This window comes from Aplidium turbinatum, chromosome 17, assembly GCF_918807975.1.
Source record: "Aplidium turbinatum chromosome 17, kaAplTurb1.1, whole genome shotgun sequence".
NCBI lineage: Eukaryota > Metazoa > Chordata > Ascidiacea > Aplousobranchia > Polyclinidae > Aplidium > Aplidium turbinatum.
The window spans coordinates 557,079-580,853 of NC_137488.1; the positions used below are offsets into that span (position 1 = coordinate 557,079).

General features: G+C 38.0%; 1 protein-coding gene across 1 annotated transcript in view; it reads right to left on the reverse strand.

The window, feature by feature from the left end:
* Positions 1-8,983, reverse strand: part of LOC145786816 (uncharacterized) — a 296,407-nt gene extending 287,424 nt beyond the window's left edge. Inside the window, exons 1-2 of the mRNA XM_082598556.1 lie at positions 8,852-8,983; positions 5,435-5,458 (exon numbers count right to left, since the gene is read on the reverse strand). Of these exons, the coding sequence (XP_082454682.1) occupies positions 5,435-5,458; positions 8,852-8,897 (70 nt within the window). The 5' untranslated portion in view covers positions 8,898-8,983. The remainder of the gene's footprint in view (positions 1-5,434; positions 5,459-8,851) is intronic.
* Between the last annotated feature and the right edge of the window lie 14,792 nt (positions 8,984-23,775).

Sequence of the window (23,775 nt, forward strand, 5' to 3'; positions counted from 1 at the left end):
AGCTCCCACTCACATGTGCAGGGCAACGTCGACCACGGGGTGTGCGAATAAGCGACCCTCCCCGTAGAAGTACGTACGGGTACTACCGCACAGCAAAGGGGGGGAGCAACTTTTTTTTAGGGGGGGCCGAAAACATTTCATTGGGCAAAATCATTATAATTGTAGCTGTTGCTCGAGAATGTTGGGATTTTGCCAGGGGGGCAACATTTTTTTAGGGGGGGGAGGCGAGGCCCCCGGCTGGCTACGGGCCTGTACTACCGTTATGCCAGTACAGTAGCATGGACGACTTGTTGAGCTGTGGGATTCTTCTTGAAGATGCTGCTTGAAGTAGTGAAGATGAATCAGCAAATTTGGCTTCCCCTGCTTCAGAAATAGATACCTATAGCCTATATCTCGCGTTGTTGAAGCATCCACTACATCTCTTCAAAACGCCCTTGTTTAATGGAAAGCAAAACAAAAACCAATTTTCTTGTTTCTATCAGTTAGTTTCAAAATATTTTTGTGTACCTACTACATCTGCTTCTTCAGAGAGATGTTTTTCAAGTGCAGGTTTAACTGCCACCAAGTTGAGATCTCGTTTGACTGGTAAAACTTTAGAAAGCCTAAATTTGTTACACTGCGATAAGCAATTTTGTGATGTTCATTGCTTTTGTAAAGTCATAAAAATCATTAAAATGTGTCAATGGTAAAAACTGTCAATTATTCTAGAATAGATATCTGTATTCTATATTCGGTTTCAGTATTCTAGAATATTCTAGAATAGCTAATTATTCTATTTTGCCCATCCCTAGGGACAACTGCAGGGTCATAATATTATGACAAAATTTGATGCAAATACAGCTTGAGGTCTACTACCATATGTCGCATACTCAGGTGCAATTTGTATGACCTGCCCACGTGTATACAAAGAGTGTATCGCCAAAAGAAATGTAGGAAATATGTATTATCATGTTTATTTAATAGGTATATATTCAAGTCATGGTAATGCTGCGATTAACTTCACGTAACAGCGATAACAGTAGGTACGGTAGCCTCACACTGCTGCAGTAAGGTTCTGCAGATTTTCTAACACCCAAAATTTTTACTAAATATAGCAATTCATTTGATGAGAATGAATTTACGCAAAAGCAAAGAAAACGTTGTGCAGTTCTGCTAATTTTTGAACTTCTTAGTGACCCTCCAGCTGTCCATTTCACGAGAAAAATCAGTAGAGTGAGTCGTCCCGGTATTCCACTGTCCCTAGTTTGTGCAAACACTTTATTAATTTTCAAGAAACCCCAATTATGATGTTATGTTTCTTCCCTTATACCCCAGTCCTCAATTACGGTGGCCTTTCATTAGGGTCATTATTTGTCAGCTGTCCCAGCCAGTTAACCCACCATCTCAGATTGTTTTGACATTTCATCAGCAGATTAAGCTCAAAACACTGAGCTCAACAAAACAAAAAAATTTGAAATCCATTATTGTTTAATGAAGTTATGCGAGTTTGAAATTTTGCATTTGTTGTGATCACTCAGCCAGAACGCTTGTCCCCATTTACTAGTACGAACACTAAAAATTCAATTTCTTATAATCTGATTATGTTATTACCTTTAAATTCAGCAAGAGCTGTGTCTAGGTCCTACTTGATAAGCTTATAAATGTTTAAGCACTTTTTGCATGTGGCCTGCATAGTTAAGGGGTAAAGATGGAAGTGCATCCATAATGTGCACTCATGCGTAACAACGATTTTAAACTGCTATATCTAGATGAGCACACTAGCTAGAACTGCAAGAGTGAGCTCAAATGAAAGCTATTAAATAGCTGTTTATTGCTTCCAAAAATCTTGATTGCTTATTGTGCCTTATTCGTTTTGGAGACAAAATAATAATGAGATTATATTTTCAGATAACTTGCGCCAACAATAGGGTGCACACAACCCCCCTGTTGTTTACTTTTTGTACTATTGACTTGTAAATTTGTGAGAATGTGCCACTAACCAAGAAACTTTGCTGGACCAAAAATCAGTAAAATTGGGGCACTTTTAAGTGGGCCACCATCCCATTCAAATTTTCAGGGTTGCCATTTGGTTAATATTGAATTGTTTTCACATTTCTTAGCAGAATTTGTATCTTTCAACAACATGATATGCATAAACTTGTATGTTTCAACAACATAATATGCAATAACTCATAAAAGTATGCCTGTGCGACTATTTATTCTACAGGGAATTAAAAGAATATGCTTGTCTGTACGAGATCTCTGTGAATTGACATTTTTTAAACGCTGCAATAGCTGAAAATACAACTCCAGTGAGCGGAAGTGGTCTAAAATACTAATTTTGTAGATGGAAATAGATCAAATACATATAGAAAGCTAAAAGAATCGGTAGCCTATAACAGTAACTGCAAACTTTCACTAACATATTTTGTAACAGAAGGCAATGTGATTGACTAGTCTAATCTGTGCAAGAGGACATTAGTTTTTTCTCTTTCTCAAATTAGGTGCATCTTTTCTGTTGGCTTCGACTATTTGTAAAGTGTTTTGATAGTGTTCCTCGTTTCTGGCACTATGTAGGTAATCGGTGCTCAGTTTAACTCCATGTTCAGCCACATCATTTGTGACATTGATGGAACCAACAGCTTTCTGGTAAGACTCTGATTCAGACCATTTCTCTACTGGTAAAAGAAGAAAATCATCATTTATCTCTAAAACAGAAAAAAACCGAGAGTCCTTTGTGATAAAATCTGTCAGTTTTGATTCCAGATTTATTTCTGATAGAAAACGTGGTTTTCCGTAGCCAGTGCCAACCCGATCAGCTGGTGTAAAAACAGGATCTTTAGGTTTTACGCATATAAGTTCATCAGCCATCTGATGTTTTTCCTCTTCCTGAAATTCAGAGCTGAACAGTGCGAGTGGTACCATCTCAGCAGAGAGATACCAAAAGTGACGTTTGAAGCTACATTCAGCAGCTTCTGATTTTAACTTATGCACTGCTCCATATCTGAGAAAGTTCTTGTACATAGTCAAACAGTTCCAAGGAGCATCTACAGCAACTCATTTTACCTCATTGCAAGGATAAGATTTTGCATTGCTCAAGTGTTACAATTCAAAAAGCACAGCCTTGGCTCTATAGAGTCTATACTAAATTATGGAAAACGACATTCAAATTTCATGCATCCTACATTCAGAATACACCAAATAAGCATTGAGGATATTTTGCGACTGAGATCTTCTCAGCCATTGCTTTCCAATGACGTATTACACATGCCAATACCACCTGTGCTCCTCGAGTAAATGGCGTTCAAAAATTGGGTCACGCATGAGTGATTTCGAGGACCACTTTCTTTCTTTACCCCCAAATTGGGGTAAGCACATGAATTTTTTGCAATTTTTCTTCATAAGTAAAGAAACAATAAAAGAGGTAACCTTTTTTCAAGATTTCATTATAATAAAATAATTACTAAGGAAGTAATTTGGTTTTGAAGTTAGTTAATAACTTTCATATTAATTGTTCCGCTTCATTGACCACAAAAGTAGCCATTTTATATTGGCTTTAACTTCGTCAAACCTCAACCATTTTCCAAAAAAAATAGTTCTCTGGAATCAGCACGAAAAGTTCTTCCTGCATATTAAATTTGTGCAAAATCTGAGATGTTGGGTTAAAATTTCCATTTTTTTGGGACAGTTGACATGGAATGACCCATTACTAAAACCTACTATGACACAACAATGCGGTTGAGATTGGATTCTTGAATCTTTAATAAATTATGCCAATTGAAAGCTTTTTTTAATAGTTGTATGCAAATAAGGTAAAACTTAGCATTTGATATAATTCCTTGCAAATACCAAAATTGCTCCTTTTTGTAACACCAAAGTATCGGCCAAAATATCGGTATCAGTATCGGTATCGGCCTAAAAAAGTGATATCGGTATCGGGATCGGTATCGGCCAAAATATTGGTATCGGTACATCTCTAGTTTTTATTGTTGTTATTCACTCGCACGAAAAGGAAATGAATCGGCTTGTATTCCAACTGTTCCAATTATGAGCTAACAATATCAAATTTTTTACGACTAGGTGTACTAAGTTACATGCGTAAAACTAATCGTTTCAAGCAGCGGTTCTAATAAATTCGGTTTGCGACCTAGGTGTCAATATAAACAAGACGGTAGCTTAATCAAAGACTATTTTAATTGAGTAAAATAGCGTTGTGTTTATGACGTCATCGCCTTCCTCCCCCCCTAAGGTTTTTTGAAAAGTCGGCGCCTATGGTCAAGACACAACAATACCACAGGGTTGAGCATTACAACAATATATTTTATATATATACAAATAGTTTAACAGTCAAACGTTTTCGGCTTAACTTAAGCTTTCATCAGGAATCTGAAAATATTTATAAATTGCAATAAATTTAAACTTCTTGAAAGTAACTAACAAAATTGACACAAAAATTCAGGAAGCGCTATTAATCAAATGCTACAATCCAAATTTAAACAAACAATTATTTGTGGGAGACTCCTCAACATTTACTAGTTGTATCACGTACTCCGTGGTGCAAATTCTTTTCAAGTTACCCACTACGCAGTTGCCTTTTTCTAATTTAATTTGTCTTCCGTCTGTCTGTATGTTTTCCACACTATTGCTTCTTGATGCATATAGTCAGTTAGTTACTTTCAAGAAGTTTAAATTTATTGCAATTTATAAATATTTTCAGATTTCTGATGAGGGCTAAGTTAAGCCGAAAACGTTTGACTGTTAAACTAATTTGTAAATATGTAAAATATATTGCTGTAATGCTCAACCCTGTGGTATTGTTGTGTCTTGCCTGTCTTTGGTACAAAAAAGCAAAATCTCTCCCGAAACTAAAGATATATATGTAGACTAAGTGGGGTCCTCAAGTTGGTTAAAAAGTGCCCTTTTTAGGTAAAAAATAGCTTAAATTCAAATTTAAGATCATCTGAGGACCGCCTAAAAATTGCTATATTGAGCTAAAATTGTACACCTGCAGTTTTCTCACCAATAGGCAACAAATGAAATGTGGGCGCAAAAAAATTTGGAACATTGACCCAAAAATAGAACACCCTAGCATTCATGCATAGTTCTTTCCATTTATCCTAAATTATTGTGGTCGGAGAATTTGCTACCAAAAGTTCAAACAGTTTTTTCCAAGGATTGATGAACTGAACAACAATTAGTTTTGATAAGAATGAGTAGTAAAGTTTGAGATCAGTTCAGCCAGTAGTACATGCATATTGTGAAGCCATCAAATTAAATTTCATCACAACTAAGCCCTTTCATCATTAAATAACATCTTTATTGTTTGCTTGAGATCTGTGTCATATGGATGATGTCATTCAAATGACATCATAAAAACTAGCTCTGTACTTTGTCACCCATACCAGTTTCAAAATTTGGTCCATTACAGAAATGTTAGAGATAGACAAATTCATACCTGTTGCTCCATAGTTAGAAAATGCTGAAAAAACATTCATGTTTGAATTTAAAAATAAAAAACATGTATTTTTAATGTAATAATATTCCATGTCATAATAATAACAAGATTCAAATTAAACAACAATAAAAATTCAATATACAAAACAATTTATTGCACTGAACAGCACAATAAAACTGAACTCTTGACCAATTAAAATAGTCTTATCATATTGCTATGAATGAAAAATTTTAATTGATGAATTTGACTTCTGCTGCTCAGTCAAGACTTTGGGTTAAGACCAAAGTTGATGAGATAGGCTACACAACTTTTCCGATATGCTCTACACCAGTGCTTTTCAATCTTAAAAAAAAAAGGTTTTCACTTTTTTACTTCGCAAAAATTTTATCTGCACTTACCAACCAGAGTTAGTTTTTGTGGAATAGCAATGAAAAGGTTTATTCAGCAAAAGTATGCATCTGCTGATTCAACAGTCATTGACTGAGCTAACGTTAAATCTTACTGGTTAGTTGTATGAACAAACTGAGCTTGTATTGTAACTTCATTTCAAATACTTTTGAGCCACAGCTGCGTGTATACCACTGCAGCTTACGCTTTTTATTTTTGTATTTTTCCTTTTTTGTGTGATTTGAATATGGACAATCGGACATTCTTGTCTGATGTACCGTAAATAAATAAAATAAAATCAATGCCTTATGCAATACTTCAATAGTCAACATTTATTTACTTTGCTCTCTACTGCTCTAAGAAAGTCGGCCTAGGGCACTTTAGGAAACATGAAAGAAATTTTGTTTAACATTTTGTTTAAGAGAAATTAACAACAACAAAATTTGTTCTTGTTAATTCATGGACACCTTCAAACTCATCAATTTGTTTGCAACATGCCCATGAAAGTCCCCAAGACCCAATACGATTTCCTGATCACTTCTTGTGCTCCATTCATGAGACACTCCTTTTTTAATGTTTATCATTAGGAATTTTGGTGCATACTTTTCTACAGGAAGTAAGCCCTTGCTTACCCCCAACCTCCATTTAAAGACCGGAGTGGCCTTGATGACTGAATGCCTGTGCACGACAACTAACGAGTTTGGCCAACCCGTGTTTGACTTAAGTTTTCCTTCTTGAAAGATGTTGCCATTGTAGAATGTAGCTATCTTCTGCCTATGCTACCAAACTGCCTGGCAAGGCATCAATGTCAGAAGTGAGCGCCAAAATGCACCAACGGGCCCAGACTTGGGGTAAGGTGGTACCTCTTCTCCTGACATCTAGGATGCAGTTTAACGTCATACCCAAGACAAATATTCAACTAATGTTTTTGTGTTATGTTAGTTAATTTTATACCGTACCGTATGCTTGAAAATAGAAATTTGAAAATAACTGCAGACAGGACACTGGTAGTGTTTTGAACTTAAAGTGTTTCAGTGTTTCTTGCACCAGGTACTTCAAAGCAAGGTCTAAAAGCGACGCTTCACATGAGAAACTCCCAAGGCGTCACCAGCGCCACCATTTTGAACTGCGGGAGAATGCTTTGATCGAAGTTCCAACGCCTGGCATCAAACATTTCGCAACACACGTTTCGTGCTATTCGACACAACAGGTTTCTTTTATAGATGAAATAACCGAAGTAGGCTACTTTTAGTTGTCAACGTGTTTGCAAGTTTGTATTTATGTCTGACCAGGGATCTCTGAGGTCCCTGTGTCTGACTTATGCACTTGTTGTTCCAAGATTGCAGAAATGTTATGCAATGTGAATAAAGAATAGTAGACAGGTTGCAACTCGACTTCTTTCCACTAAAAGAGTTTCTGTGATTACGTAATGGGCGATTTTGCAAATTCACAAAAGCACACAACCCAGCTAGCAAAACCGGTCGTTTTTACATCGATTCAACGTCTGCAGACGTTGAATCACAATGCATGACATGTGTAAACTAGTTTGCTGGCTGGGAAGTTTGGACATCTGCAGGAAATTTGTCTCGCACCAGGCGAGATGCCATCCTTTGAAAGATTTAACAACGATGGATTTATGTAGCCAGTGCATGATGACGAAAACAAATTTAAGATTTCCTTTCCGTTATATAACTTAAAACAGGTGATTGATACAGGAGAAAATAAACGCAGAAGCACACAAAAATGCCTAGCCTACTTATTATGCAAGTTTTTTACATCAAGAAAATAGCCTAGTTTCCGACCAGAAGTTCAGAATCAGAAATACAGATAAGAAAGGTTGCTATATATAAGAGTTCGCTTCTAGAAGAATAGTAGACACGATAGTCACTGGGAGTGGACAAGGCAAGGTAATAGGCAAGTTGTAAGAACAGCATAGCTTTGCCCAACTACAGATAGTCTTCAGTTAGTCAGTATCCTATAATGACTAAAAAACGAAAGAATCCTCCGACAACACGGATGGCAAAAGCTTCGGTCAATCTTACCGAGAAGCGTTTAAGGTTCAGCAAACAGCGAGTGAAATGCGGGATCTGTTGGAAGGAGCTATCAAGAGAAGCATTGCCACGTCTCTTTGGAACTTATCATTCAGGTAAACTTCCGGCTAATAGCGTTTAGTAGCCTAACGTCACAAAGCATTCTCAATTTTGAACAAATTTAATCTTTCTGCTCCAGCTACCGGTACGCACTGCATGACTCGCGATTAAGGCCGCTGTCTGACGAAGCTATTCAAGATGAACTATTCGTTGGCATGTGCGGTCCACCGATTTCACTGGCGAAACCATTGTTGCGAAAAGCACTTGACTGCCTGTTCCCAAATGGTTGGCATTTCTATCTTCAAAAAAAAAAGTACCGGAAATCTCCTGTCTTAAGTCATACAGAGGCAGCAAAATCAAGATGTAGCAGCCAGCATGCCCTAGCATTAATTTTTGTGTTGTTACTAATATTCTTTCCTTTTCACTGTTATTAATGAATTCGTTCTTGTGTTACTTTACGTGATTGCATGCAGTTTGTTGCAATGTTGTACGAAGAGGCTTGTTTGCCATCTCGGCACAACTTAAACGCTGTAGGCCTGTAGCATTACGCCGTTGTTTTGTATTATTGTGGTATTGTTCCGTTTTCTTTTATCTGCAGTTCATTTTTTGCTTTATCTTTGCTGTGTTTCTTGGTAACTTGCATGTTTTGCTCCTAACTGTGTTTGCATGCGGTTACGTGCATAACCATTAACGTACTAACCGAGACTTATGAAATGCCAAAGAAAAAATTCTCTATTACGCAGTAATTCGCGGCCAAACGCTTATAATCTGACTCAAGAGATTGTGACGTCATACCACTATACGACAAACAAACGCAGAATTTTTGGTCGTTCAACAAGAAAGAAAAAATGGCCGCCCTGACTGTAATGTTTAAAAATAAATCAACAGTTAAGTAATATGCTCACTGGATTATTTGCATGATAAAGGTTAGGTAACTCACCACCAGCATAAAGTAACAAAAAACTATTGATAAGAAAACTTGTCATGTTTCCAATTCAAGTCAATTGCAAGAATCATTTGCCAACAAGTCTGTTATTATTATACACATTAATTTTTTTAAATAATGGTTCCTGAATAAAAAAAGATGTCAACACATAACACTCATTTGTATTGACACAACTACAAAATAAATTTTGTAAATTTATATCAGATGTCACCAAGCCACAGTTGACAAGATTATTTTGAACTAAGTTTATAGCACAACTAACAAAAACCAGGGATCCTGACAAAAACACTCAAGTTCTCTTTATTAAGCAACAAGAATTGTTTTGCTGTGGGTATCTAAGCTCATGCCTATTGCCTAGTGATGTGAGTTGCTTTTTTTACACTTTCTTTATTTAATTAAAAAAAGCAATTGCCCTTTTTGCACAAACAGTCTGAAATGGAAATTTAACACTGAAACAAAATTTACACTTTTGCTTCTCTGAAATATCTGTTTTGAAATAACGAAAGCATTGATATGTTACCATTGAAATAAACCTTGTCACTAAAATTTTTCATTGAAATCTTTTGACTTCACCAATAATCCAAAAGGATGCGTAATTGCGTATTGCGTAGAGTGATAAAATAATCAAAAACGTACCACACTGAATTGGCAAATTCAAATTATTTTTTAATTTTAAGTTAAAAGAATTGGAATTTTCCAATTTAGTGTGGTGACTACTCTCTACTTTTTATTATCCCTGTTAACCTATATCAGTCAGTCAACCAGACTGCAGATACACCAGTTTGACTATAAAACACATTTATTCTTCATCTGCAAGGAAAGATGTGAATGACAGAAATAAAAAATAAATAAACAAACTATGACACTAATTAAAGAAATTAAGACAAGCAACAAAGGAGGTTGGCCGTTATTATGGTCACCACTTGGACCTTTTCCCAGGATTCATCATCTGAACGGTCCTCATCATTGGTACCACATCATTGGTACCACTGGTGGTTTATTGGTACCACTTGCTGAGCATGTGGCCATACTTTTGACTTACACAACTTTAGTTAAAACTGCAGTAAACAAACCTACAATAAGTTATGTAGCAACTATAGTGTTACAGGTTTTCTGCAGTTCTTTGTTATGATAAATGCAAACAGTTTGTTATTTGAAAAAATGTATGAAACGATTGGAAATAGTATAAAAAATAAAAACGATAAAAAATGACAACTAAAAAAAATTTATTATCCCTAATGTTCGGTGATTAAATCTTTACAATAAATGTGATCAAAATGACAAGAAAACCGCTCCTTTTAGTGCACCTTCATGTATAACAACTTTAGATAAAGACTCTGCATGCTCTTAATTACCGTTAAACTGATGTCCTTTCGCAAACCATACCTAGGTTCTCTGACATTACAACAATGCAGTTGAACTGCAATAATCACACTGATTTAAATCTTTATTCTCAAACTGAGGAAAGCTTCAATTCAATTTATTTTTCTTTGTCAGAATGCAAAAGAAATGATATTGTGAAAAAGAAATACAGTATATAACAAAACCAACAAAAAGAAAAGGTGGCAAAACCTTAATGTTTTAAGACGTTCATGAAAAGATCTTATATTGCGGTATATGCATTGATAAATATGATATAGTTAAGCACGGCAACCAAACCTGATACTTTAAAGCAAGTAGAAGAATTAGTTAAGAATCAGTCGCCTCCTCTTTACTGTAACAACTGGAGCGCCAATTCTTAAAGCAATGAGAACACGACTGAACCCAATAACTTCACAAAAACAAACTAATACACACACACATATTGTAATTAGGTAACAGACTATCAAAACAAGAACTATTTACAGATTTTGGAGCTGGTATACAAGTCCCCCCCCCCCCCTGGTAACTCATGACAAAGAGGAATTGATCAAAACATGTGGATTGAAGTGTGTGAACAGTAACGCAAAGGTAAAGTAGTTTCACCCTATATATTTGGTCGAGTCCTGTCTTTGTCATGAGTTACCAAGGGGGGGGGGGGGACTTGTATACCAGCTCCCAGTTATTATAAATTAGAAATAAAGTGTTCACAGCAACGATGTTAAGTAGCCTAGCCTATAGATTGCAGAACAAATACACAATATGGCAGCTCATTATCAAGATAAAATAGTTAAAAAAGCTATGTTTTTTAAATTAATTTTCAGCACATGTAAGAGCATAAGAAGCATGATGATATAGCAGCTTGTTTTTGGTATTGTCAATAAGAGTTAAATCATCTTTTATAGCGTCAGTGAGGGTTGGAGTGTTTTTGGTACCAGTCTCGCTAATCGTCGTCGTCGTGTGAGCCTCTGGGGCCAAGGGTCTATCCTTTTACCACTCCAGATTCACGATGTTCCCGGACTACACTGGAAGGCTACTAGAGAGCAGCCAGTCTTTGGTTTCATCATCCATGACACGCAGACCTTCCCCTCAGTTAGGTGGCTTGAAGATGATGTGGTCTGCGGTCTGTTCCTCGGCACCACATTCACAGGAGGAAGAAGAGGCCATTCCCCATTGGTGCATGGTTGAGCGGAAAAGCCTGACGCCCGTACGGAGACGGTTGAGGCGCACCCATGCCTGTCTTGGTAGTGTTAGACCGATGGGGCGTGTGTCGGCGTCGGGGATGAACGAATAGAGTCTGGTATCGCTAATGAGAGGTGGAGACTCTTTGGTATTGTCGATGAAGCAAGTAGTGCCTGTCGTGTCAACCATCTTTTCCAAACCAACCTAAACAATAATCTTACATAAAGTCAAGCAATCCTCTGAACGAACATAATAGCTTATAATCAAGGGGTAGTTAGATGCAAGCTTGTAGTAACTTAGTGATATATTCTTATCTGGCAAATATCAAATTATGCAATATGGTATAGTAGCTTGTTCATGGAAGAGTAAAGATAGTAATCATCATCCTTATCCATTCAGGTGTAATTTATGATAAGATATGTATAATATAGTAATATATGTAAGATAAACTTACAAAAGCTTTGATAAGTTATTCCTTGCAGTTTCACATACTTACAGAGGCTTGGCTTGAAACTTGAACTTCACCTAGAACAGGTCTTCTATTTATAACGATGTTGAGATGCCAATGTAAACTACTGATATCATCCGTTTTCAAAGTCATTTTGATGTGAAAAAATGCTTCCTGTGTCAGTTTCAGTTAAGGCAAAAGTAGCGGGAGAAGTAGTGGTAAGGAGTGCTACTTAATCCCAAGTAGCAGTAGTGGGTAGAACGCTATTTTTAAAGTAGCGGATGCCTACCTCTGGTGATTGTGCCTTAGACAATTAGACGATGACACACACCCTCACCAACTGCCCACTAGCACTTCTTATGACAACAACTAGGGGACACCGGGGTATTACGAACCACGGGGTATTATGAACCAGGCCATTTTCTGGAAAACTGTTGGAAATCCTAAGATCTCATTTGCATATTTTAGTCACAGGATCACCATGCTTTTTTTGGTACTATCATTTTTGGTCAGCACTTCTTTGTTCTCAGTAGAACTGGAAAAATGTAGTTTTAGAGGTCAAAAGTAAATTCAGTTTTCCATTTTGGTAGGCCTGGCATGGTTAGTACAGGGACTCTAGAAATCTAGATTTTTATTCAGGGATAGGTTATATGTATGAAATACTGATGCAAACTGATTTTAAGCTTTATGTTGATTTCGTTTTGTTAGGCAATAGCTTGAATAAGAACACTCTAGCCGGGGTATTATGAACCAGATGGTTTCTACCGCAAAAGTGAAAATTCACTTTCAAAAAGCCCCCATCTGGTGATGTGAAATATGTAGAAACTAGCCAAATTAAGCAGGTTCTCCCTTATCCCACCTACACAGAGCAGACAACCAGAACATTTGGCTCAATCCGATTTGAATGCCACTTCAACACTGAACATGAAGTTAACTGATTAAGTAAACCGATTATTAACCTATGTGACTAAGTGAACTGTTGTGATTTCATAATCTGCATGTCTTTAAAAAATGTAAAAATAAATTTTGTGTGCGAGCTTTCTTTACCAGTGGTTGGTCATGAGTTTTTTGTCTGAATCCATTGCTAAGTTTTCGCATGCAACCACACAACCATTGTTGTTAGGAGACCAGTTGTGTAGATTACTATGCAAGTGAAGACTTGCTGACTGCATTGGAACCTCATAACTTCAGCTTTTCCTATTCAAATAACGCAAATAGTCAGACCTGAAAGGCAAAAACTTCCTAAAAATCTTCTTAACCCCACTCTACTAATTTCCGGGTTGACAATCACTGCTTTGAAGCATTTTATGGAAAGTTGTTTATACTGGTGCATAATGCCCCGGCAAGGTTCATAATACCCCAGGCCATTTTTTCATGAAAAACTGTAATAATTTAAATTTTGGAGAAGTTAGTGAATTGTGCTTGTGATATGTTATAGATAATGTTAAAGACTATGCAACCTGAAAATTTCATAATTCTACATCAATTAGGGGGCAAATGAGAGCATCCCGAATTTTTGTGGTTCATATTGCCCCGGTCTCCCCTACCTAAAAACATTACAAGCAATGCTCTTATCTAGTTCCGACACTAGCGTGACAAACTATGAATGAATGAATAAACCAGCATACCAATGGACAAATAAAATCAGTATATATCCTCTGTCAAAGGCTCTAAGATCAATTTATGCCACAACAAAAGTACAATACTAACAAATTCAGTACTTATTTTACCGTAAAATATGCTGATCTATTTTAGTAGGGAATGAAAAAATTTGAATTGAATGAATGGAACCAATAATCAGCGCCAGATTAACTATAGTAGAGTAGCAGATATAGCAGTTGCTGCGGGCCCTGCGCTTTACAAGGCCCCGCGCTTTACAAGGCCCCGCGCTTGGTGAGCAAAACATCTTTTTTGCAAAAAACTGTCGAACATAGTTGGTAAGTAATTTTTGACATGCAAACTGGAACGGCATGGGAGAATATTATAATTGTAGGATTAAATTACTTAGTCTCATTGTCTTACCTCTTCCTAATAACCGATAATTTCCGATGAAGGCAACTGCCTGATCGAGTGCCACGAGACGATACTAGTTGTTTGAAAGATTATTCGATTGTAGCCTACTGTAGTGTACACCAGTGAGAAAAGTATCAATCTTTCCGATTGCCTTGGACAGAGTTATTACAACGCGTCCAACATGAGCGGGAAGTATAACGGATAGGCCGACAGGCACTTGACAAAAAAAAAATTGGTGCTGTTGCAGAATATGTTCCGTGCTATGCTCATTCGTTGAATTTAGTTGGTGTATGCGCTGTACAATCGTGTCCACAAACAGTTCAGTTCTTTGACTTCGTTGAAAATATCTATGTAGGCTATTCTTTAATTGCTGCTTCAACACACCGGTGGTCCGTTCTGGAGTGTTCAGGTGGTGGAGTGCCAAAGAAGCTCTATGAAACACGATGGTCCGGAAGCGCTGATGCCATTAAGGTAATTCAAGTTTTTTTTTTAAAAAGGAGGCACTGGAGAAACTTGCAAATGACCAAGTGCAAAAGGCAGAATATCGACAGCAGGAAAATGGACTCCTCGAGGAAATGGAGTTGCTCGAAATAGGAATCTTAGTGGTTTTTTTAAATAGCTTACCCGATCGCTTCCAGGCAAGTCAAGTCTCTCTTCAAACAAAGCGGCAAAATCTTAACATTGCTTCAGCGTTGTGTGCCTCTTTGGCAGGATCCCTACAGACTTTTAGAGAACAATTCGCTAAGTTTGAGTCAGAGGCGCAGAAGCTGACTCAAGTGCCGGATTACCGACCAACAAACACAAGAAGAATTGTCCAAAATCGAACGCATGATGAGGATGTAGGCAGTGGCCGTTCAGTTCCAGATGTAATGACCTAAAGACAGGTTCCCGGTGGAAGTTTTCCTTGCAGTATTGGATAGCCTACAATCTGCGCTGGAGCAACGTCGCAAGGCATACACCAATTTGTAAAGCACATTGCTATTGATTGCTCCTCTCCAGAACTCAACTATTTTACTACGATTAAAGAAAACAATATTGACACCACGTATCCTAACATTGACAATTTGTTACGCATTTATCTATGTATGATGGTAACTAATTGTACTGGAGAGAGATCATTTTCAAAATTGAAGTTGATTGAAATCTAGCCTATCTGCGAAACACGATGGGGCAAGAGCGGCTACACTATAATCAAAAAATATCAAATCTATAAAATATTCAATTGCTTCCCATCTGCTACAGGCCCCGCACTTGGTTAATCCGGCACTGCCAATAATGGAACCTTGCTTTTCGTGATGAGGTACCGTAACGCATCAAAAGTGTTCCCCTCAAGACCATCAACACTTTTGACAACCCACCAAGGTCCATCAACATAGCAACTGTCTTTTTGTCTTGTTTTTTTACTTATATTAATTGTTAAGAAAAAATTACTACCTTTTTTTCTCTCTCTTTTCCTAATAGTTTTTTTTAAATTCTGTTGAGGTGTTGCGACCCTGCCATATTTTAAACTGATTGTTCTGCTTTGGTATCATACACGTTATAACAAGGGCGCAGGAAGTAGGGGTGCTCAAGGGGCTTCAGCCCCCCCTAGAGCTAATTCAGCCCCCCCTGGAATTTTCGATAATTGCTTCAGCCCCCCCCTAGAAAATTCTGACAATTTAAGGTACATAACATATTTTCAGAAAATTATTCGAGCAATAATTGCTACAATGAATCGAGTTCATATTACGTGTGATCGCGCTCATCATTCGCAATAAAGAGTCATATACCTCGCAGTAGCGGTTCCAGCCACCCTCCTTACTAACACGGCATTCCATCGTTTATTGAACATCATTCTGCAATATCCTCTTTTCACTTTACAGCATAGAACAGCAAGAGATCTGGTTGTTATAACAGAGTGCGGGCTAACCTTAAAGCATTATGCCCTGGATCGTTATACATTCACTGCAGTAATCATGCTCTCGATTTGATTTTACAAGACGTTATAAAGGAGGTGAGGCTTATTGCCGATGCCTTAAACTTCGTTTAAAGTGTTGCAGTTGTAATTTGTGAATTGTCTAAACGTAAATCTTTATTCATGTCTTTTTTGGTTCCGATGAAGTTGCCTGCAATTTGCTGGGTTTGTGTCCTACTCGTTGGTGCGTTCGTGCTTCCGCCCTCGCTCGTGTTGTTAAATGCTACCCTACCAGTGTTGTACGCGTCATTGAAATAAATTGACGGCGTCAGCGCGAATTGCCTAAAAACTTTACGGCGTAAAGTATTGCGTAAGCTCTTAAAGAATTTGACGGCGTCAGCGTCAGCGCTAATTTCTAGCGCTATTTTCTGCCAGCGTATTATAAGACGGAAATATTTCAACCAAGTTAAGGCTGACGATAGCTATAAATAAAGACCAGGTATTATGTTTTGAGACTGTATTGTAATTAGCTGCTTAGCTTATTAGTTATTTCCTTATAGAAAAACAAGCATTTCAAAACGTTTGTCTGACAATCTGCTGCGTTTGGGACCCATATTGTCCTTTTCAAGTGAAAACATGCGTTCTACAGCAGCGCTGGTTGGTATTATTGTTGTATTTCAAAAACAAGTTGAAAGCGTTTACTCGGAAAGGGTGTCCGACGTTTTTTTCGTAAACAGTTGTTCGTAAAACAATTGTTCGTAAATAATTGTTTGTAAAATTAATTCTTCGTAAAACATTCTTCCTAAAGCATTTTTCCGTGCATGCAGTTGAAATTTGATGTAGCCTATACAAAGAAATGCTTTACGAAGAATTGTTTTACGGATTCCATTTTACGAACAACAGTTTACGAACAATTGTTTTACGAACAACTGTTTACGAAGAATTGTTTTACGAACAACTGCTTACGAACAATTTACCTATAACCCTCGGAAAAGGTATCACTGTTCCAAGCGTGCTGTGATAGTTTAGCATGTATAAATCTTTTAACGAGGTCCATTGGTCCACTGCAGCAATATCGCTCTTTTCAGGGGCATAGAGCTCTTGAAATAAAGTATCTTCAACGTCCGCAATGCCATTCATGGATTTTTCGCTTTCTGTGTCTGAACCCTCGTTCTCAATACATGGGTGATCACCATTTGGCGAACTTCTTCCGCATGTATTCCAGGGAGCCATTCCAACCAACACAAAAGCCGGTAATTCGGATGAGTCGCGCTGGCCAGACTACATTGTGAAACCATAGGTGAAACTCTTATTGTGAAACGAGATTATTGACGCATAGCGCTTGACGCTTAACATCGGCAAAATAGTTGACGGCGCTATCACTTCCGTCAACTGAAAAATAAATTGACGGCGCTAGCCTCAGCGTCAACAAAAAGTTGACGCCGTCAAATGACGCAGTCAACGTACAACACTGTACCCTACCCTGTTGAAATGTCTGACCGACATGACAGAAGATAGTGCAATGAAAGGAGACGCACATGCAAAGATATTCAGCTTGGTAAAATAAGCAATAAGCATGCACGATGCAACTTTATTTTGCGATTACCTGCAGAGGTGAAGTTTTTCAGCCTGCAGAAGCCGTCGCTAGACAGCTCCAAAACCAGAAGATCTCCGCTTCTTCAGCTTTGGATCCATCACCATTTTCCGCAAACGGATCAAAAATCTCAGAAAAGATGAATTCGTTTCTAAGCTTGTGAAAGAAGCGAACGTCTTTGCGTCTGCTAATAACCTAAAGACGCCAAAGGATCTCCGAGTGAGCAAAACTTCAGCAAAATCTTGAAACACAGAAGAATCGAATGCTCTATCTTCTGCGAGAGAAGGAGCGTGGAAACTGGAAACGGCCATACATCAAAGCCCTTGATTTGGTTCAAGCTGCGCTTGATCGAAGATTCGACCAGGTGGATCTGCTTCTAAGATCTACTTCTTAGCTGTGCAAACGGTGAGGAAGGATTTTATACTGAGATCAGCTTACCCGATGCAATCAGAAAAGATCGCCTAAAACGGAACTTACCGTACCGTGCTCAGCGATGTTGTATAAGTGGAAAAACCACAAACTTTGTTTAAAAGGTTGCTAAGATACTATCGCAACTAAACCCTCGAACACTAGATCTTTTCAAAGAAACGTGAAAATTCGTGAAGCTCTGCCTTCGCCTCCCGGTTTCCGCTGCATCATCGCAACGTTCTTTTTCTGCTTTAAGATGCCTGAAAACGTGGTTGAGAAGCTCAATGACACAATAAAGACTTACTCAGCTTGCGTTGATGTATGTCCATTGTCCACCAAAACATTTTGGACACTGTCGATGTCAAAAAACTCATGACACAGTTCATATAGCCTAAAGAAAAACCTGAGCAAAAAGCAATCTTCGGAAGCGTGTGAGAACTCATTTCCACAAACTGTCGTTTTCATATCACTTTCTAATTTGTTTGTTTTCTTTTTAATTTTCTGAATAGCTGCTTTGTTGTTGCCGCTCTTCGTTTCTTACAACTTATGATACAATGTGTGTGTTTTGGCGTCGTTTTATACACAGGAGGGACCTATAAAAGTTACTACCAGTTTTAAACGTTTTGCCACATAAGGGGGGGTCTGGGGGGCAAAGCCCCCCAGAAGCTCACAACACTACGGCAGCTTCAGCCCCCTCTAGAGAAAAATAGTTTCCGCGCCACCGCGTTATAACGTCCGCGTTTTGTCGCTTCTACCTTTTTCTAGACCACTGCTATGTTTAGCATATATTGTTTTTTTCGTTGTGTCTGGTCAGAAATAAAAATAAACTGAAATGAACAATACCGTACACAAAAACTTGTTGTTGATGTTGTATTGTTTCATCACAAAATTTGTTTTGTTCAAGGGGAATTTACCTAGGTAAAAATATTCTTTTAATATGAATAAAAAAGGGAGTGCCATGTGAACACGTTTGAAGGGCGAGAGCGAGAAAACTTATATTTTGTCTGTTGCAAGAATTTATACGGTACAGTCATAAACAATAGATCAGAGCCCTTCAAACTGGGGGTCGCGACCCCGCAATGGGTTACGTAACGAACTTCAGGGGTCGCAGAGAGTATAGCCTACCAATATAGACCTTTTGCATAACGAACCAACAGAGCGTGACGTTGGAGTCGTGAACGACTAGCCGCTGTTTACAATGCTGTGCGCTAGGGTTAGTGGCGTAGTTTGCAGGCGAATAAATTGTTTAACGTTTGCTTGAGCATGGCTTGAGCTGTTGTTTTGTGGTCTTTAGACTACAGGCATGTATCAGTGTTTCAGTATAATTTGCCTACTAGGACTACCCAAGCACTATGCATCATCATCGACTGCACTGAAGTAGGCTACGTCTCGAAACACTATTCTCACTTCACTGTCAGTCGCAAACGTACTCGAACGTGCTCGAACTGTAAAAGTAGGCTACTAACATTGCAAAGTCATTAGTGGTAGCCTAGTTGATCCAAATGGGCGTATTATGTCTGTACACTAGTAATGTGAGTGACAAAGAAATATGTCAGAGAAGTGGATTTTTTCACGTTTTGAGGCAGAAAATAGCTGCTAATGAACTGCACTTCAATGATGCTGTTATGGCCGATAAAGGGTTTCTCATAGAAAAAGACATGATATTGGTCTACATTTGAATATCCCACCGTTCCTAGGTAGAAGGCCTCAAATGAGTGAAGACGAAGTGTTGAACACACGAAGTATTGCACGCCATCGCATTCATGTAGAGAGGGCCATAAAAAAGCCGTCAATTTCACATCTTCGACAGGAAAATACCAGTGACTATGCTTGGTATCATCAATCAAGTGTGGTTGGTTTGTTGCATGTTAAGCAATTTTTAAGAACATATTTTGTTTGAACAAACTGAAGAAAACATGCCTCAGTTTTATAGCCTACTGCTACTAAGCTAAAACCTCAATTGCTAGGGTAACAGGGATCAGTTGTCAGTAGATGTTACAGAAAATATATTTCGCACTTATTCAGTGCATCGTCAGTTCTGATCTGATCAGATAAATACAGAACTGACGATGCACTGAATAAGTGCAAAATATATTTTCTCTAACATCTACTGACAACTGATCCCTGTTACCTTAGCAATTGAGGTTTTAGCTTTCTAGATATGGAACAGGGATCGTTTCAGAATAAGACTAGGTCAGAAAGCGAGGCAGACTCCGACGCAGCTCAGCATCAGCCAAGAGCAGTTAGCTACTGCTACTATATTTACTTTCTTACTACTTATTTTACTGCTGCATAGCCGAGTGGTGAGAACCCTGGAACGGCAGTCGAAAGGGCGCCGGTTCGACGCCGCTCAAGAGTATGCAGCTGTGTCTGTGGTAGGACACTTAAAGGCATGCCTGAAGGTAGACACGAAGATTGGCTTCCTTGCCTTTCCGTCCACTTAATCTAAATCTTCAATCACCAGGTGTAGGCCTGGATACGACAAACAAAACAAACAATTTTACGCAAAGTAGCCTACTGAATATTAACATTTTGTGCAAGTTATTAACTGTATTGAGAGTCGCGCACTCAGTAGCCTACGCGTATGTTCGAAAATTGATGTGGTAAAACGGAATCGGAATTTAAAACCCTTTTATTGCAATGTGAAGTAAGATGACTTTTAAAATTTGAAGCTAAAAAGATTTATTAGTGTTGAAAATTGAAGTATTGATTTTTCTAACGAAAAAAATTACAGACTTTGCTCACCATTATCACAATGACATCTGGTTCTTGAAATTATGCTATTTATCAGATTTTCTTAAAAGACAGAACGAACTTAACTTGTTCCTCTGTAGAGAAAATATCAACAGATTAAACATCTGTAAACAAAAAGTTGAAAATGATTCATTTGAAATGTTCTCATTTATGACTGAAAAGTTTTTGGTTAACAATGATGTAAAATCAAACGTTATTAAGCCTTTGGTTATTAACCATTTGTAAAATCTGTTGAAACAGTTTCAGAAGTATTTTCTTCCAGAATTGGACAATGCCAAATTACTGTAGCCAATAGGCTATTGAATTCAAAACTTATTTGCAACGCAAAAACAAAGTAGCTAACCTATAGCGAGTACTTCTCTCAGGAGATATCACTGATCTATCTTTTGACTTAAACTTTAAATTTTGTGGAAATTTATAAATTTTATGCAAACGCATTCACACATTTTGGCTTAACGTTAAAGCGGAATATCTAGGCTACCAGTAGGCTACTTGATTCAGCAGTAGGCCTAACCGCACTCCAGTCATTTGTTTTGACGTAGGCTATTTGTCTTGAAAATTTTCAGCAGAGGAAACTGAGGCAAATTCTGGATACTCGTCGAGATAATCGTCTCACCTACAATGCAAATACAAAGATCAATTAAAGTCTCCCTCGACCCAGCAAACATTGATCTAGAATCGTGGGAACAACTTGCCAGTGATAAGTCAATCTGGAGGAAGAGAACGAGGGAAGGCACGGAATTTTTCTAAAAAAAAGAAAAACAGGTTACAAAAAGTTTCAGAAAAAATAAAACATTAGAAAAAAAGCTAGTGCAACCACGTTCCCAACTCTTCATGCAATGTGACTTTTTTCCGCGTCTTTTCTACTGTAGACTAGGCCTCCAAAGCCACATAGGCTAAGACCTGAAAACAAAACCAATGCTCGGACACGAGCTGGAACCGACGACGACAATTTGTGCAAGTCAGCGTTTTTAACGTTGATGAACAGACATCATCAAAACTAAGCAACGTGAAATTCCGCCTTCGGACCAGCATTGTTTATAGCCTACCTGTTTTCGTGAAAGTCCATCAATGCTGCTGAGTGTAGTTCACCAAAGTGCATGGCAAATAACTTTGGAGGATATTTTCTTCTCTTTTCACCTCTTCCTGTAAAAAATGTAGTGGCAGTAAGCAGTTTGTAATATAGTCCTATAGCCGACTGCTTTTATATCTTAACCGTCATCGATAGGTTTACTCGCTGGCCAGAGGCCATTCTCGTCAGACATCACTGCGAAGAGTTGTGCTGATGCATTTATTCTTCACTGGGTCTCTAGATTCGGAGCCCCCAGCGTCATATCATCGGATCGTGGGAGGCAATTTATCTTCATCCTATGGTACGAGATGGCCACATTTCTGGGAAGCAGGTCGTACACACCACGACATATCACCCTGCGTCCAACCAGTTTCAACCGCAGTCTGAAAGTTTCTTTAAAAACTCAGACCGACCATGCTACTTGGTGCAGTAACGCTCAGAACTTCTCATACTTCATGCACGAGTTGCGATATACTCTCCCCAGGCATCCCTATAATTGAACCACCTTTTTGGACGAGGCCCTGTCTTCATGTAGGGCTACTCATGTATTCGTCCGGACAGATGGAGTGCTGTCAAGCCTGCAGAAGCCTTATCAAAGCCTATAACTCATTCTCGATCGCAACAACAAATACATTACTGCTATTTGCGAATATCAACTGCACGATAGACACAGTTTCAGTCGATCGATTTAAAGCCACGCTGTTCCACCCCATTGTAGAAGCAGAGAACCTTAGCCCTTTATTGACAAATGCGACAAATCTGTCACGTTTGAAAGAACCCTGCACAATTGCAGTTTAGACCGATTTTGTACAAAGTGGACGACTGTTTCAGAATTGTCACATTTCAAAAAGTCAGTTTTTATATTGGCAACACTGTTGACTTGCTGTAAATTCAGAAAAACGAGGAGGCAAAGTTCAGATTTTGCTGATGTGAAAATGATGCGGTGTTGATGAGTTCAGCAGTCCTGAGAAAGAGTTAGCTTGTGCTTTTAGTGTCTAATTATTTTAATTCGAATTGCATGTGAGGTATATTTTGAGAAATAGCACTGAAGTGAAATGAATTGATACAAGACAAGCAGTTATGCTAGTTTGTGTAAATGTAACAGATCTGTTGACTTCGTCCATGTGTGACTGTTTTGAGCTTAGCCTAGGTCTTGGGACAAAAGGCATTATCTGAGTAAATTTTCGTTTTTTTATGTAGATATAGTTGAATAAGTTTCTATACTTTGTAATATTATGAATGTGAGAAGCTTCTATGGGAGAAAAAATTGGACTGCAGTACCAGCTGGTGGAGAAGATGGGGAAAGTGATGATGATCGTCTGCAAGATAGTGAATCGGAAGATGAGTATGTCCCTCCTGGAAACAATATTGATTCTTCATTCAATGAAAGCAGCAGTAGTGACTCTGGTGAGAAACTAGGTTATACCCCTATGTTGGTCAATACCTACCATATGTGTTTTGTAGGCTAAACTGCATTGTTGTTTACCTTCAAGGTTTATAATTCGCCGTTCAAAATAAACCTTATATAATAATACTTTATATATACTATATATATACTATATATATATACTATATATATACTATATATAATAACCTTATATAATATTTTCTATTTCGAGCTATTGTTTATTGCTTTCTAATCTGTTTCTAATCAATCTATTTTCATTCTGTTTCAGATTCAAATTCTGGCCAACCTGTAACTGGAACTAGAAATGTTCAAAGCACTCGTACTAATCCAACATGGCAAGAAGTCCTCCCTACGTCAAGTCTCAGAAATGCTCCACTATGGCAAGGAAGTATACCCGAATCAGAGTCAATTTTGTCTCCTATGTATTTTGAAAATTTTTTTGATGAAACTATAATGCAGCACATTGTGGAACAATCCAATTTATACGCCATACAAACTAACCCTGCAAGTCCACTTCAGATGGACAGTTTAGAATTTGCAAAATTTTTGGCCATACTTTTGAAAATGTCAATAATTGGCTTACCGCGTTTACGCTTATATTGGTCAAAAGCACTTGGAATTAGTCAGATAAGCAACGTTATGGGTCGTGATAGATTTGAAAAGATAAAAGGATCATTGCACTTCAATGACAATGCACTTATGCATCCACGTCAAGATGAAAATTTTGATAAATTGTTTAAAGTGCGGCCTCTTTTAGATCACTTGAAGCAAAAATTGAATGGAATA